Source organism: Hemitrygon akajei, chromosome 15 (genome assembly GCF_048418815.1).
Source record: "Hemitrygon akajei chromosome 15, sHemAka1.3, whole genome shotgun sequence".
NCBI lineage: Eukaryota > Metazoa > Chordata > Chondrichthyes > Myliobatiformes > Dasyatidae > Hemitrygon > Hemitrygon akajei.
The window spans coordinates 39195892-39210324 of NC_133138.1; the positions used below are offsets into that span (position 1 = coordinate 39195892).

A 14433-nucleotide genomic window follows, 5' to 3' on the forward strand; every position below is an offset into this window, starting at 1 on the left:
TTCTGAAATAAGGTAGAATATACAAAGTTATTTTAAAATATGGAGATGTAAATAAAGAAGTATATATAAAATGCAGTTTCAAAAAGTATTATTTTATTTCTTTTCCTAGAAAACTTAAGAACAACTTTCATTAATGAAGTTTATTCTGCAATTTTGCTTTTGCTGACCTTGATTCGTAAATGGTCAAGTTACCATCTAGTTTAAAATGTTCATTAAATAAAAAGTTGCTTTAGATGAATAGTCTCTGCTTTTCCTTTCCAGTTCTTCAAATGACCTACTGGCACACCGATTTTCCTACTTCTCTGACTATGCTTCTATGAAGATAAGAAAATAAACAATTTCTGGATGATATTCATTAATTCAGCAGTCAACGGTCAGAGACCTAGTTTTCCTTATCTCTTAGTCGCCTCCTCCTTTTTCTACTTTATAATGCTCCGCAAAGCCCCTTTAACTGAAGAAGCAGTTAGCGAATAAGAATTATGTTTCCCCTATTTTGGTTACCCAGTTCCTGGGATCACAGACTTGAAATCAATGGTCATCCACTAATAAAAATAAAATGTAATTTCTTTTTTATGGTTTGTGAAGGTATTTTTCATTTGACAGGAGAGAACATTTAGAATTTGCTAAACAAGCGGATTCTGAAGACCTAGTCACTGAATATATGAATGAGAAGTGTGGATAGATTGTGGAAATAATGTAGAGAGAAATGCAGTTAGTAGTGGAATTAGTATATCATATCAAAATAAGACAAATTTTGGAAATAATTTTAACCTGCATGTTTGCGAAGTGTATAACAACTTCTCGTGTACATAATCATTCAAAATCTTTATCGTTGCTTATTTGTTTATCTCATAAACAAGGGGCACGTAAAATACTCCTTCTCGAATTATATACAAAGCTAGGCTTTATTTCCATCAACAGGCTAAATTTTATTTCGCATTAGATTTGTTCAGGGCATGAAACTGAGTCTTACAAACATCAATACTTAAATGTTCATATGGGATTAAAGCCATCACCGAGGAGATATGGATTACAAACTAATACGTTGTTATACTCTACATAGCCAAAGCAAAAACAAAATAACAGTATTACATCAGATATAATACCAAAGATTGGCAGAGAAAAGACAAACAATTGCCGTTGACTCTGCTGGTCGCAGTAACCAAAAATCAACAATCAAATTCCTGACACATAGTCGCACACATTGCACTCACCGATTAGATCAGCCTCTCGCTGGATGGTCGTTTTAGCAACACAGTGAATCATCTGCCATTTCAGTTTAAAAAGCAAATCTAAATTATTTTCGTGTGCTGTTCTCTAAGACACCCAGTTCGTTAAAGGGTAAAGTAGAATTATAGGGTTTTAGAAATAAGAAATCAGTTTTAGAAGATTCTGGTGATAAGCACACGGTATAACGATAACCTTCGGTCTGACCAGATCTGACATAACTTGAACCTTCATTTGCACTAGTACGTGGATCAATTGTGCTATCAGAACTTCGAGGATTATAACAGCAAAACCCAGAACTGCACCCTTTATTAATATTTCCGTCTTGTTTAAGTTTCAACATCACCAGCAAAATTATAATTCCCAGAAATAGGAAGGTAGTTGATCCAAAAATTATTATCAAGTATAAATTGAGATTGAAAATATTCTTCGTTTCTCGAAGCTCAACTGAACTTTCGGAAGATGGTACCGTACTGTTAGGCAGGATAGAGAAGATTATTGTGGCTGTACTGGAGAGGCTGGGTTGTCCACTGTCCTTCACAAGGAGGACAAGTCTGCTTGTCATCAGTTCTTGGTCCCTGAAACTTCGAGTAGCTCTGATTTCCCCAGAGATGACATCCACAGTGAGCAGACCGGGATCAGTACCTTCCAATAACTGGAATGAAAGTCTTGCGTTTTGACCAGTATCTGCATCAGTCGCGATTACCTTGGTGATCAAGTAGCCCGGATATACTGACTGAGGCGCAATATCCACTGATATTGAACCGTTCAATATCGAAGGAGAAACAATGGTTGGAGCATTGTCATTTTGGTCCAGAATAATAACATTTACGGTGGCAGTGCTGCTCATTGGTGGACTTCCAGAATCCTGAGCTTGAACTTGGAATTGGAAATGCTTCAGTTCCTCATAATCAAAGGAAATCAGTGCATATATATTGCCACTTTTGGAGTGAATCATAACACGCCTGGAATGAGAATTCTGATCGATTATACTGTTCAAAACAGCATACGTCACGTCACCATTTTCGTCAATATCAGAATCTAATGCGGAAACAGAAAATATCGAAGATCCGGGTGTGTTATTTTCTGTCACAAACACGTTATATGTGGACTGTGTGAATTGAGGTTTGTTGTCATTTATATCAGAAACTGAAATAAAGACGGATTTTTGCGTTGAGAGTGGAGGCGAACCACCATCCTGGGCCAATATCGAGATGTTATATATTGTAGTTGCTTCTCGATTCAAAACGTCATTTGTAACTAAGTTATAATCATTGCTCGAAGATCTTTGAAGAGCGAAAGGAATCTCTTTAGAAACTTGGCAATGAACTTGGCCATTTACCCCAGTATCTAAATCGGTCACACTGAATCTCGCAACCACCGTACCAGGCAGAGTATTTTCTGGAACTGTTCTTGAAGATGAGATCACATGTATTGCGGGAGCATTGTCGTTGATGTCTAATAAAGTTACGATAACCTTTGCGTGTCCTGTCAAAGCAGGAAAGCCCTTATCCGTAGCTTGTACATCAAGTTCGTAAAAATGGAATTTCTCGAAATTTAATGTCCCTTCAACTCTAACATATCCTGTACGTGGATCAAGTTTGAACAACTGGCGAATCATTTGAGTAACATGATTTGTGAAGCTGTAAGTGATTTCAGCGTTGCGACCTTCATCCACATCGACAGCGTTGATTTTTGTCACCACCGTTCCTTTGGGAACGTTTTCTGCTAAGGTTGCGCTGTAGTTTTCATGATCGAATACGGGAGTGTTATCATTCCCATCCTCCACAGTAATGATGATACGAGCCGTTCCAGAACGGCTGGGGTTCCCACCATCAATGGCAGTCAGTATGAGCTGAAAGGTTGCCTGCTGCTCGCGGTCCAACGGTTTTTGTAATAACAACTCAGCAGTCTTGCTTCCTCCCCGTCTTGTCTGCACTATAATACTGAAGTGCTCGTTCGGACTGATCTGGTAAGTATTGATTGCATTCGTACCTACGTCAGGATCACTTGCGCTCTCGAAAGGGAAGCCCGTTCCCGGTGCAATTAACTCATTAATTTGCAATGCGAATTCATTATTTTGAAAGGTAGGAGAATTATCGTTTATATCTAGGATTTCAACCGTGAAACTGTGCATCTCTTCAGGATCATAGAGCACAATTTGAAACGAAAGTGAGCAGCTAAGGCTTTGTCTGCATAGCTGTTCTCTGTCAATTCTTTTCCGAACAAACAAAATGCCATTGTCCACATTTACCTGCAGATACTGTTCCACTTCATCGGAAATCAGTCTGAAATTGCGAGCCGATAGCTCCCAAACGCTTAGACTTACATCTTCAGCGACATTCCCCACAAAGCCCCCGAGCTCCATTTCCTCGGGTATGGAATACCGAAGCTGTCCAGAAACTATGGCTGACGCGCAAAAAAGAACAACAAAAGATGCACCGCTCGTTAATGCATCCGCCATTTTTTCTGGCAATAATATATTTCGCTATCCAAAATTTGACTTACTTCTTGAAACGTGGAAAACAAAATATTTTTAAAGATTTGCTAAACCAGTCCGTGAAGTGCAAACACAGGTTGGGTATGTTTCTTCAATTATTTCTGCGTTTCCCTGACGCAAAGCAGGGTCGATCGCTTGCAGACTCTCCACATCTAATTGGTAGACAGCGACACGAAGAGTTTCAACCAATAACTGCAGCACGTTTCCTTAAAGCGAGTCTGTTACCAAATTATCTGCAATGTTGAGAACTTTGTATTTATGATTGTACAGTAAAAATTACAGAAACGCACATAATGGAAGCAAACTCATTGGTTATGTTTGTTAATGAATGCGGTTGATGAGGATACATTAGTTATACTTAGCTGCATCCACGGTACAATTTTATTGAGCTTTTTTTCATTCTTCTTCAGAAAGGTGTTCGTATGCATTTCTGCCCTATTGAAATATGAATACCTTCCAGAAAAAATTGTCTGAACTTACAATCGAATGGCGAATGATTACTGAACAAAATGTTGTAATTGAGTTGTAATATGACTTTATGCTCGATATTTCATTTATTTTGTAATAATACATTGAACACCTTACAATTACATTGGAACTCAATTGAAAATTGTAATTTGTGCCATTTCTTTCCCGAACCATTGCTGAAAGGTCCACATTGTGAAAAGAAAGACAATGCAAATTTTCTGTTGATGAATGGATCACGAATCTAATTGGTAATCCTTATTGATGGGTATATGCTATTTCTCTGATACTCATGATGCAAGAAGAGTTGGCCTACTTCTAATGATGCTGTGGCACCGTCTTTTCATAATTTATGTAAATGTTTGGGATGAAGCCGCCAAAGGTATAGCTGTTGATCTTGTGACGGAGGAAGCTACAAGCGATGTTACACAAGCAAACTGCAAAGCAATGTAACCAGGTAAAGACGGTCACCCCCCCAAAAAAAAGACGAGTAATGACATTTTCTCCACTTTGGCACAAAATAACAAATAACATATGTCTCACTTGAACTGAAGTGTTATATGCATTCTACAAATCGAAATGTTATGAAGTGTTAGAAAACCTACAGCACAACAGAAGCGGTTCACCAACAAAGTTGAGCCGAACATGTCCCTACCTTAGAAATTACTAGGCTTACCTATAGCCCTCTATTTTACTAAGCTCCATGTACCTATCTAAAAGTTACTAAAAAAAACCTCTATGATATCCGCCACTACCCTTGCCGGCAGCCTATTCCACGCACTCACAACTTTCTTAGTAAAAAGGTGACCCTTGATAATTCCTCTGTAACGACTCTCCAGCATCTTAAGCCTGTGTCCTCTTGTGGCAACCATTTCAGCCCTGAGAAAAAGCCTCTGAATATCCGCAAGATCGATCAATGCCTCTCATCGTCTAATACACCTCTATTAGGTCACCTCTTATTCTCCGTCACTCCAAGCAGAAAAGGCCGAGTTCACTCAACCTATTCTCATTAAGGCATGCTCCCCAATCCAGGCAACATCCTTGAAAATCTCATCTGCACCCTTTCTATGGCTTCCACATCCTTCCTGCAGTCAAGCGACCAGAACTGAGCACAGCACTCCAAGTGGGGTCTGAACAGGCTCCTATATAGCTGCAACATTACCTTTCAGCTCCTAAATTCAATTTCACAATTGATGAAGGTAAATACACCGTAAGCCTTCTTAACTACAGAGTAAACCAGCGCAGCTGCTTTGAGCATCCAATGGACTCGGACCGCAAGATCCCTCTGATTATCCACACTGCCAAGAGTCATACCAATAATACTATGGTCTGCCATCATATTTGACCTACCAAAATTAACCACTTCACACATATGTGGGTTGAACTCCATTTGCCACCTCTCAGCCCAGTTTATCTTCTTATCAATATCCCGCTGTAACCTTTGACAGCCCTCCACATTATCCACAACACCTCCGCATTTATGTCATCAGCAAACGTACTAACTCATCCCTCTACATCCTAATCCAGGTCATTTATAAAAATTATGAAGACGAAGGGTCCAGAACAGGTGGTTGAGGCACCGTACTGGTTTGTTTGTACGTGTTACTTTCTCAATAAATTTTGCATTGGGATACCTTTATCAAATGCCTTGCTAAAGTCTATATACTCTACATCTACTGCCGTTCCTTCATCAATGTGTTCAGTTACATCCTCAAAAAAAAAATATCAGGCTTGTAAAGCACGTCCTGTCCTTGACCAAACCATGCTTACTACTCCTACTCATACCTCTCCAAATGTCCATAAATCCTGCCTCTCCGGATCTGCTCCATCAATTTACCAACCACTGAGGTAAGACTCACTGATCTATAATTTCCCAGTCCATCTCTGCTCTCTTTCTTGAATAAAGGAACCGCATTTGCAGCCCTCCAATCCTCCGGAACTTCTTCCGTCCCCATTGATGACGCAAAGATCATCGCCAGAGGCTCAGCAGACCCCTCCCTCGCCTCCCACAATAGCCTGGGGTACATCGCATTCGGACCCGGCGACTTATCCAATGTGAGGCTTTCTAAATGCTCCATCACATCCTCTTTCTTAGCAAATCTACACTCTCAAGCTTTTAAGCCTGCTGCAAGTCATCACTACAATCACTAAGATCCTTTTACATAGTGAATACTGAAGTAAAGTATTCTTTAAGTACCTCTGCTATTTCCTCTGGTTCCATACACACTTTCTCATTTGCACACTTGATAGGTCCTATTCTTTCACGTCTTATCCTCTTGCTCTTCACATACTTGTAGAATGCCTTGGGGTTTTCCTTAATCTTGCCTGCCAAGGTCTTCTCATGACCCCTTCTGACTCTCCAAAGATATTGACCCCTTTCTGTTCCTAACCCCCACCCACAGAGACTCCGTAGACAATCCCTCCATGACGTCCACCTTTTCTGTAGCCGTGACGCTATCTCTGATCAATAGTGCCACGCCCCCACCTCTTTTGCCTCCCTCCCTGTCCTTTCTGAAACATCGAAAACCCGGCATTTGAATTAACCATTCCTGTTCCTGAGCCATACAAGTCTCTGTAATGGCCGCCACATCATAGCTCCAAGTACTGATCCACGCTCTAAGCTCATCCGCTTTGTTCGCAATACTCCTTGCATTAAAATAGAGACATCTCAAACTGTCCAGCTGAGCGCGTCCTTACGCTATCACCTACCTATCCTCTCTCTCACACTGTCGTCAAGCTTTCTCTATTTGTGAGCGAAACGCCTCTTCCCCAGTTTAAGCTCTCTCCAGTAACCTTAGCAAACCTTCCCACCAGGATATTTCTCCCCTGGGATTCAAGTGCCACCCGTCCTTTTTGCTCAGGTCACACCTGCCCCAAAAGAGGTCCCAATGATCCAGAAATCTGAATCCCTGCCCCCTGCTCCAATCCCTCAGCCACGCATTTATTCTCCACCTCATTCTATTCCTATAATCACTGTCGCGTGCCACAGACAGTAATCCCGAGATTACTACCTTTGCGGTCTTGCTTCTCAACTTCCTTCCCAATTCCCTGTAGTCTTTTTCAAGGACCTCTTCCTTTTTCCCACCTATGTCACTGGTACCAACATGTACCACGACCTCTGGCTGTTCTCCCTCCCACTGCAGGATATCTTGGACGCGATCTGAAACATCCCGGGCTTCGGCACCTGGGAAGCAAACTACCATTCGAGTTTCTTTCCTACGTCCTGTTTGACCCCCTCACTATAGATCCCATATCACTACTGCCTTTCTCTTTCTTTCCCTATCCTTCTGAGCCACAGGACCGGACTCTGTGCCAGAGGCACCGCCACTGTTGCTTCCCCAGGTGGTCCCCCCCCAACAGTACTCAAACAGGAGTACTTATTGTCAAGTGGTATAGCCACAGGGGTACTCTCTAGTACCTGACTCTTCCCCTTATCTCTCCTGACTCGTCTGTGTCCCGTGGCCCCGGTGTGACCACCTGCCTATAACTCCTTTCTAACACCTCCTCACTCTCCCTTACCAGACGAAGGCCATCGAGCTGCATCTCCAGTTCCATAAGGCGGTCTCTAAGGAGCTGCCTTTTGACACGCCAGGTGCAGATATGGCCGTCTGGGAGGCTGGGAAACTCCGGGACCTCCCACATCTGACATCGAGCACAGAAAACCGGCCTTACACATTGCTTCCTTTTCGAAATTGACATAGGCAAACCTACCTCGTCCTGTTACCGCTTAAGCCCGTTGAGCCATATCACTCGGCTACCTCTCACTCCGCTGCTCGCTCCGAACGCTGCCCGCTGGATATGACTAGATATACAACATATGTATAAGTTATTTGGGGTTGTCCTTACTTTTTCTTTAATCAATGCCATGTTCTGCCTTCCTCTTCGATTTCTAATTACTTTTCAAGAATTTACTATACTGTCTATGCATAGAAAGGGTTTATTTTCTGGTATTTGTATTCCATACGTTCAGAAGGTACTTTGCTTGTTTTATTAGTTTAGTGTTCTTTATTTGTTTAGGATTAAATTACCCTCCTAAGGAAATATGTTGACAAGATACTCGTTAATTTCCGATATATTCTTAGTGGTCACACGTAGATATTCACAGAATTAGGGGCTCCCACAGTACTTTTTGTGTCCTATGGTGTTTATATCCCCACCGCACACCACTACCCCCCCCCCCACCACACACCACCACCCTCCCCCACCCACTCTTAATCAGCAGTTGCCTTTCTGGAATATCCTTGTCCTATTCTTTCACGTTCTCTCCTCTTGCTCTTCACACATTTCAAGACAAGTCAAGTCACATTTTATTGTCATTTCGAACATAACTGCTGGTACAGTACACAGTAAAAACTAGACAACGTTTTTCAGGACAATGGTGTTACATGAAACAGTACTAACCTAGACTGAACTATGTAAAAAAACAACACAGAAAAAAACTACACTAGACTACAGACCTACCCAGGACAGCATAAAGTGCACAAAACAGTGCAGTCATTGCAATAAATAATAAACAAGACAATAGGGTGGTAAGTTGGTGTCAGTCCAGGCTCTGGGTATTGAGGAGTCTGATATTGTGGGGTAAGAAACTGTTACTTGTAGAATGCCTTGGGAGTTTTCCTTAATCCTGCCCGACAAGCCAATCACATGGCCCCTTCTGGCCCTCCTGAATTCCTTCTTAAGCTCTTTCCTATTAGCCTTTTAATCTTCTAGATCTCTAACATAACCTCGCTCTCTGAACCTTTTGTAAGCTTTACTTTTCTTCTTGACTAAATTTATCACATCCTTTGCGCACCACGGTTCCTGTACCCTACCATAACTTCACTCTCTCATTGGAACGTACCCATACAGAACTCCACACAAATATTCCCTGAACATCAGCCACATTTTTTCCGTACATTTTCCTGAGAACATCTGTTTCCAATTTAAACCTTCAATTGCCTGCCTGATAGCCTCATAATTCCCCTTACTCCAAGTAAACGCTTTTGTAACTTGTCTGTTCGCATCTCTCTCTAATGCTATTGTAAAGGAGACAGAATTATGATCACTATCTCCAAAATGCTCTCCCACTGAGAGATCTGACACCTGACCAGGATCATTTCCCAGTACCAAATCAAGTACAGCTTCTCCTCTTTTAGTCTTATCTACATATTGTGTCAAGTAAACCTTCCTGAACAGACCTAACAAACTCCACCCCATCTAAAGCCCTTGCTCTAGGGAGATGCCAATCGATGTTTGGGAAATTAAAATCTCCTATCACGACAACTCTGTTATTTTTACACCTCTCCATGATATGTTTCCGTATCTGCTCCTCGATATCGCTAAAACTATTGGGCGGCCTATAAAAAACACCCAGTAAAGTGATTGACCTCTTCGCATTCCTAACCTCCGCCCACCGCGACTCCGTACAGAATCCCTCTATGGCGTCCACCTTTTCTGCCGCCGTGACACTATCTCTGATCAACAGTGCCGCGCCCCACCTCTTTTGCCTACTTCCCTGTCCTTTCTGAAACATCTAAACCCCGGCACTTGAGGTAACCATCCTGTCCCTGAGTCATCCAAGTCTCTGTAATGGCCCCCACATCATATCACCAAGTACTCATCTACACTTTAATCTCAACCGCTTTGTTCACAAAGCTCCGTGCGTTAAGATAGACACATCTGAAACATCCTGCCTGAACTCGTACCTTCTCTATCACCTGCGTGATCCCTCTCTTGCACTGTCTGCAAGCTTTCGGTATTTGTGAGTCAATCACTTCTTTACCATTGTCTTCAGTTCGGTTCTTACCCTTCAACAATTCTAGTTTAAGTTCTCCCCAGTAGCCTTAGCAAACCGTCCCGCCAGGATATTAGTCCCCCTGGGATTCAAGTGCAACCCGTCCTTTTTGTACAGGTTACACCTGCCACAAAAGCGATCCCAGTGATGTAGAAATGAGAATCCCTGCCTCCTGCTCCAATCCCTCAGCCATGCGTTTATTCTCCACCTCATCCTATTCCTATTCTCACTGGCGCGTGGCACAGGCAGCAATCCCGAAATTACTACCTTTGCGGTCCTGCTTCTTAACTTCCTTCCTATCTCCCTGTAGTCTTTTTTCAGGACCTCTTCCCTTTTCCAACCTAAGTCATTGGTATGAATATGTACCACGACCTCTCGCTGTTCTCTCTCTGACCGCAGGATATCTTTACTTGATCCGAAACTTCCCGGACCCTGGCACCTGGGAGGCAAACTACCATCTGAGATTCTTTCCTGTGTCCAGATAACCGCCCGTCCGACCCCCTAACTATAGAGTCCCCTATCACTACTGCATTAGTTTTCCATTCCCTACCGTTCTGAGCCACAGAGGCATGGCCACTGCCGCTTCCCCTGGTAGGCTGTTCCGCCCAGTGTACACAAACAGGAGTACTTACTGTCAAGGGGCCACAGGGGTACTCTCTAGTACCTGACTCTTCCCCTTCCCCGTCCTGACTGTGACCCACCTGGCTTTGTCCCGTGGCCCTGGTGTGACCATTTGCCTGTGACGCCTTTCTATCACCTCCTCGCTCTCCCTGACCAGGCGCAGGTCATCGAGCTGCATCTACCGTTCCCTAACTCGGTCCCTTAGGAGCTGCAACTCGACACGCCTGTTACAGATATGTCCGTCCAGGAGGCTGGGATACTCCAGGACAACCCCTCCACCCTCCCCACCACATCTGACATCGAACACAGAAAACTCGCCTCACACACGTTACCTCCTTCCCGCAACAACACAGTTAAATCTACCTCGACTCGTCCCGTTACCGCCTAAGGTCGTTGAGCCAAAGACCTACCGCTCTGCCACCTCTCACTCCGCTGCTCTCTGTATACAGCAGTCTTCTTTTTAAACCTTCCACGCTGTACTGGCTGTCGTCACGCGCCTGCGCGGTCTCGCCTCCTTTTACCCCGAGTAGTAATACACTCCCTTCGCTTCGAAAAACCAGCCGTTCACTGGCAGCCTTCTTGCTTCTAGTGCAAGTTTAACAAAATATCAGAAAAGAATGGGAATCAGAATCAGGTTTATTTTTAACGACATATGAAATAAAATCTGTTAACTTAGAAGCAGTAGTTCAATGTAATACATAACATAGAATAACAATAATATTCATGATAAAAATAAGTAAGTAAATATTATTAAGTGTAGTTCATGCAGTATACGTCTACTGAATAGATTACAAATCGTGCAAAAACAGTAATAGTATGTATTTTAAAAAGTGAGTTAGTGTCCAAGTGTTCAATGTCCATTTTGCAATCAGACGGCAGAGGGGAAGAAGCCGTTTCTCAGTCGCTGATTGTGTGTCTTCAGGCTTCTGCACCTCCTACCTGACGGTAACAGTGAGAAAAGGACATGCTCTGGGTGATGGAGGTCCTTAATAGTGGACGCTGCCTTCCTGGAACAGCGTTCCTTGAAGATGCTCTAGGTGCTTTGTACTCAACATGGATGTGAATAAATTTACAAACCTCTGCAGCTTCTTTCGGTCCTGTGCAGTAGCTCCCCGCCCCCATACCAGACTGTGATACAACCTGTCAGCATGCTCTTCACGATACACCTATTGAAGCTTTTGAGTGTATTTGTTGACATACCAAGTATCTTCAAACTCCTAATGAAGTACTGCCGGTGTCTTGTCTTCTTTATAACTGCATCAGTGTGTTGGGATCAGGTTAGGTCCTCAGACATCTTGATATCCAAGAACTTGAAACTGCCACCTAACTCCACTTCTGAGCCCTCTATGAAGACTGGTTTGAGTTCCTTTGTCTTACCGTTCTCGAAGTCCACAACCAGCTCTTTCCTCTTACTGACATTGAGAGCCAGGCTGTTGCTGCGGTACTACTCCACTTGATGGCATATCTCACTCCTGTACGCTCTCTCGTCACCAACTGAGATACTACCAACAATGGTTGTATCGTCAACAAATTTATAGATGGTACTTGAGTTAGCCAAGCCACACAGTCATGCGTATCGAGATAATAGAGCAGTGGGATAAGCACACATCCCTGAGGTGCAGCAGTGTTGATCGTCAGCGAGGAGGAGATATTATGACCAATCCGCACAGATTGTGGTCTTCCGGTTTGGAAGTCGAGTATCCAATTGCAGAAGAAGGCACAGAGGTCCAGGTTCCGGACCTTCTCAATCAGAGTAATGCGAATGATGGTATTAAATGCTGAGCTACAGTCGATGAACAGCATCCTGACATAGGTGTTTGTGTTGTTCAGGTGGTCTGAAGCCGCATGGAGAGCCATTGGGATTGCATCTGCCGTTGACCTATTGTGGCGATAGGTGAATTGCAATGGGACCAGGTCCTTGCTGAGGCAGCAGTTCAGCCTAGTCATGACCAACCCCTCAAAACATTTCATCACTGTAGATGTGAGTGTTGCCGGGCGATAGTCATTACGGCAACTCAAATTATTCTTCTGATGCACTGATATAATTGATGCCATTTTGAAGCAAGTGGGAAATTCCACCCGCAGCAGTGAGAGCTTGAAAATGTCCTTGAATACCCACGCGAATTGGTGACACAGGTTTACAGAGCCTTACCAGGTACTCCATCGGGAACTTCCGCCTTGCGAGGGTTCACTCTCTTTAAAGACAGCATTCTCACAGAGCAGCCTCTGAGACAGCAATCAGAGGGTCATCAGGTGTAGCAAGGATCTTCAAAGCTGTAGTTATATTCCTCTTTTCAAAGCGGGCATAAAAAGTGTTGATTTCATCTGATAGTGATGCATCACTGCTATATTTTCTTTTTGGGTTTCGCTTTGCAGGAAGAAATATCTTGCAATCCCTGCCAGAGTTGTCGTGCTTCCGATGTCGCCTCCAACCTCTGTCGAAATTTGTCTCTTCGCCCTTGAAATAGCCCTTCGCAAGTCATACCTGGTTTTCTGGTACAGGCCTGGATCGTCAGACTTGAATGCCACAGATCAAGCGTTCAGCAGACGAACTACCTCTTGGTTCATTCACGACTTTTGGTTTGGTAAGCCTTTGTAGACACACACTCATCCAGAAAGGTTCTACTGAAGTCTGTAACCACTGAAGCATACTCATCCAGGTTCGAAAATGAATCCCTGAATAGAGTCCAGTCCACCGATTCAAAGCGGTCCTGTTTGCGCTCCTGTGATTCCCTTGTCCATACTCTCCTGGTGTTCTCTGCTGGTACTGCAGTCCTCAATCTCTGCCTATACTCAGGGAGAAGAAATACTGCCAGATGATCAGGCTTCCCGAAGTGATGGCGTGGAATAGCACGGCAGGCATTTTTGATGGTGGTGTAGCAAAGGTCTAGTGAGTTGTTCCCTCTGGTATGGCAATTGCTTTGCGATTTTGTTTCGGACTGGCGTGGTTAAAATCTCCCAAAACAATTGTGAAGGTGCTAGGATGCACTGTTTCGTGCATTTTGATCGAATTTCTCAGACTGCCTAGAGCCTGATTGACATTGGCCTGAGGTGAAAAGTATACTGCTACCAAAAGAACCCCAGAACACTCACGTGGTATGTAAAAAGGATGGCACTTAACTGCCAGATATTTCAGTTTTGGTGTGCAGAATTGGGACAGCACTGATACATTTGTGCACCAGGAGGAGTTGATCACGAACCATATTCCTGCACTTCTGATTTTGAAACACTCTATAGATCTATCCTGACGATGTATAGTAAACCCGTCGATCGGAATCTCTGCATCCGGAACAGAAAGGGATTAACCAGGATTCCGTGAAACAAAGGACACACGCTGTCCTAATGTCCTTCTGATTCAGTACTCTAGCTCTGAGATAATCGATTTTATTGATCAGAGATTGCACTCTTGCCAGCAAGATTGTCGGTATTGGGAGTTAAAAACACCATTTCCTTAAACGCACCTGTAACCCCGATCTATAGCCACGCTTCTTCCGTGGGCGCTTCCGTCCAGTCAGTGGTGTTTCCATCATTTCTTAGCAGCGATACTTGGTTTAAACGCATTAAAACATCTTTGTTGGTTCTACTGATCTTGGAAACAGTTGTGCTTCTTAACTGTACCCGGCGGAAACGAGAATATTTAATCGTAGCCATTACTGCTACTCGATTCGTACCTAGGCGCCCTGAAGTAAAGAACTGGGTCTCATGATTACGTCGTCTCTCAGAATCTTGTCCATTAATTTTTGTCTCATTGAATTCAAAAGTAATAATACTCTTCTTCCGTTTCTTGGGTGTTTTCGAGCCCTGATTTAGAGAGTTCAGGAAAAAGTTTACTTGATTGATTCCT

General features: G+C 43.3%; 1 protein-coding gene across 1 annotated transcript in view; it reads right to left on the bottom strand.

Annotated features, from left to right (window-relative positions):
• Positions 1 to 932: 932 nt before the first annotated feature.
• Positions 933 to 14433, bottom strand: part of LOC140739555 (uncharacterized) — a 52986-nt gene continuing 39485 nt past the window's right edge. The window contains exons 4-5 of the mRNA XM_073067950.1: positions 11000 to 11174; positions 933 to 3715 (exon numbers count right to left, since the gene is read on the bottom strand). Of these exons, the coding sequence (XP_072924051.1) occupies positions 1298 to 3715; positions 11000 to 11174 (2593 nt within the window). The 3' untranslated portion in view covers positions 933 to 1297. The remainder of the gene's footprint in view (positions 3716 to 10999; positions 11175 to 14433) is intronic.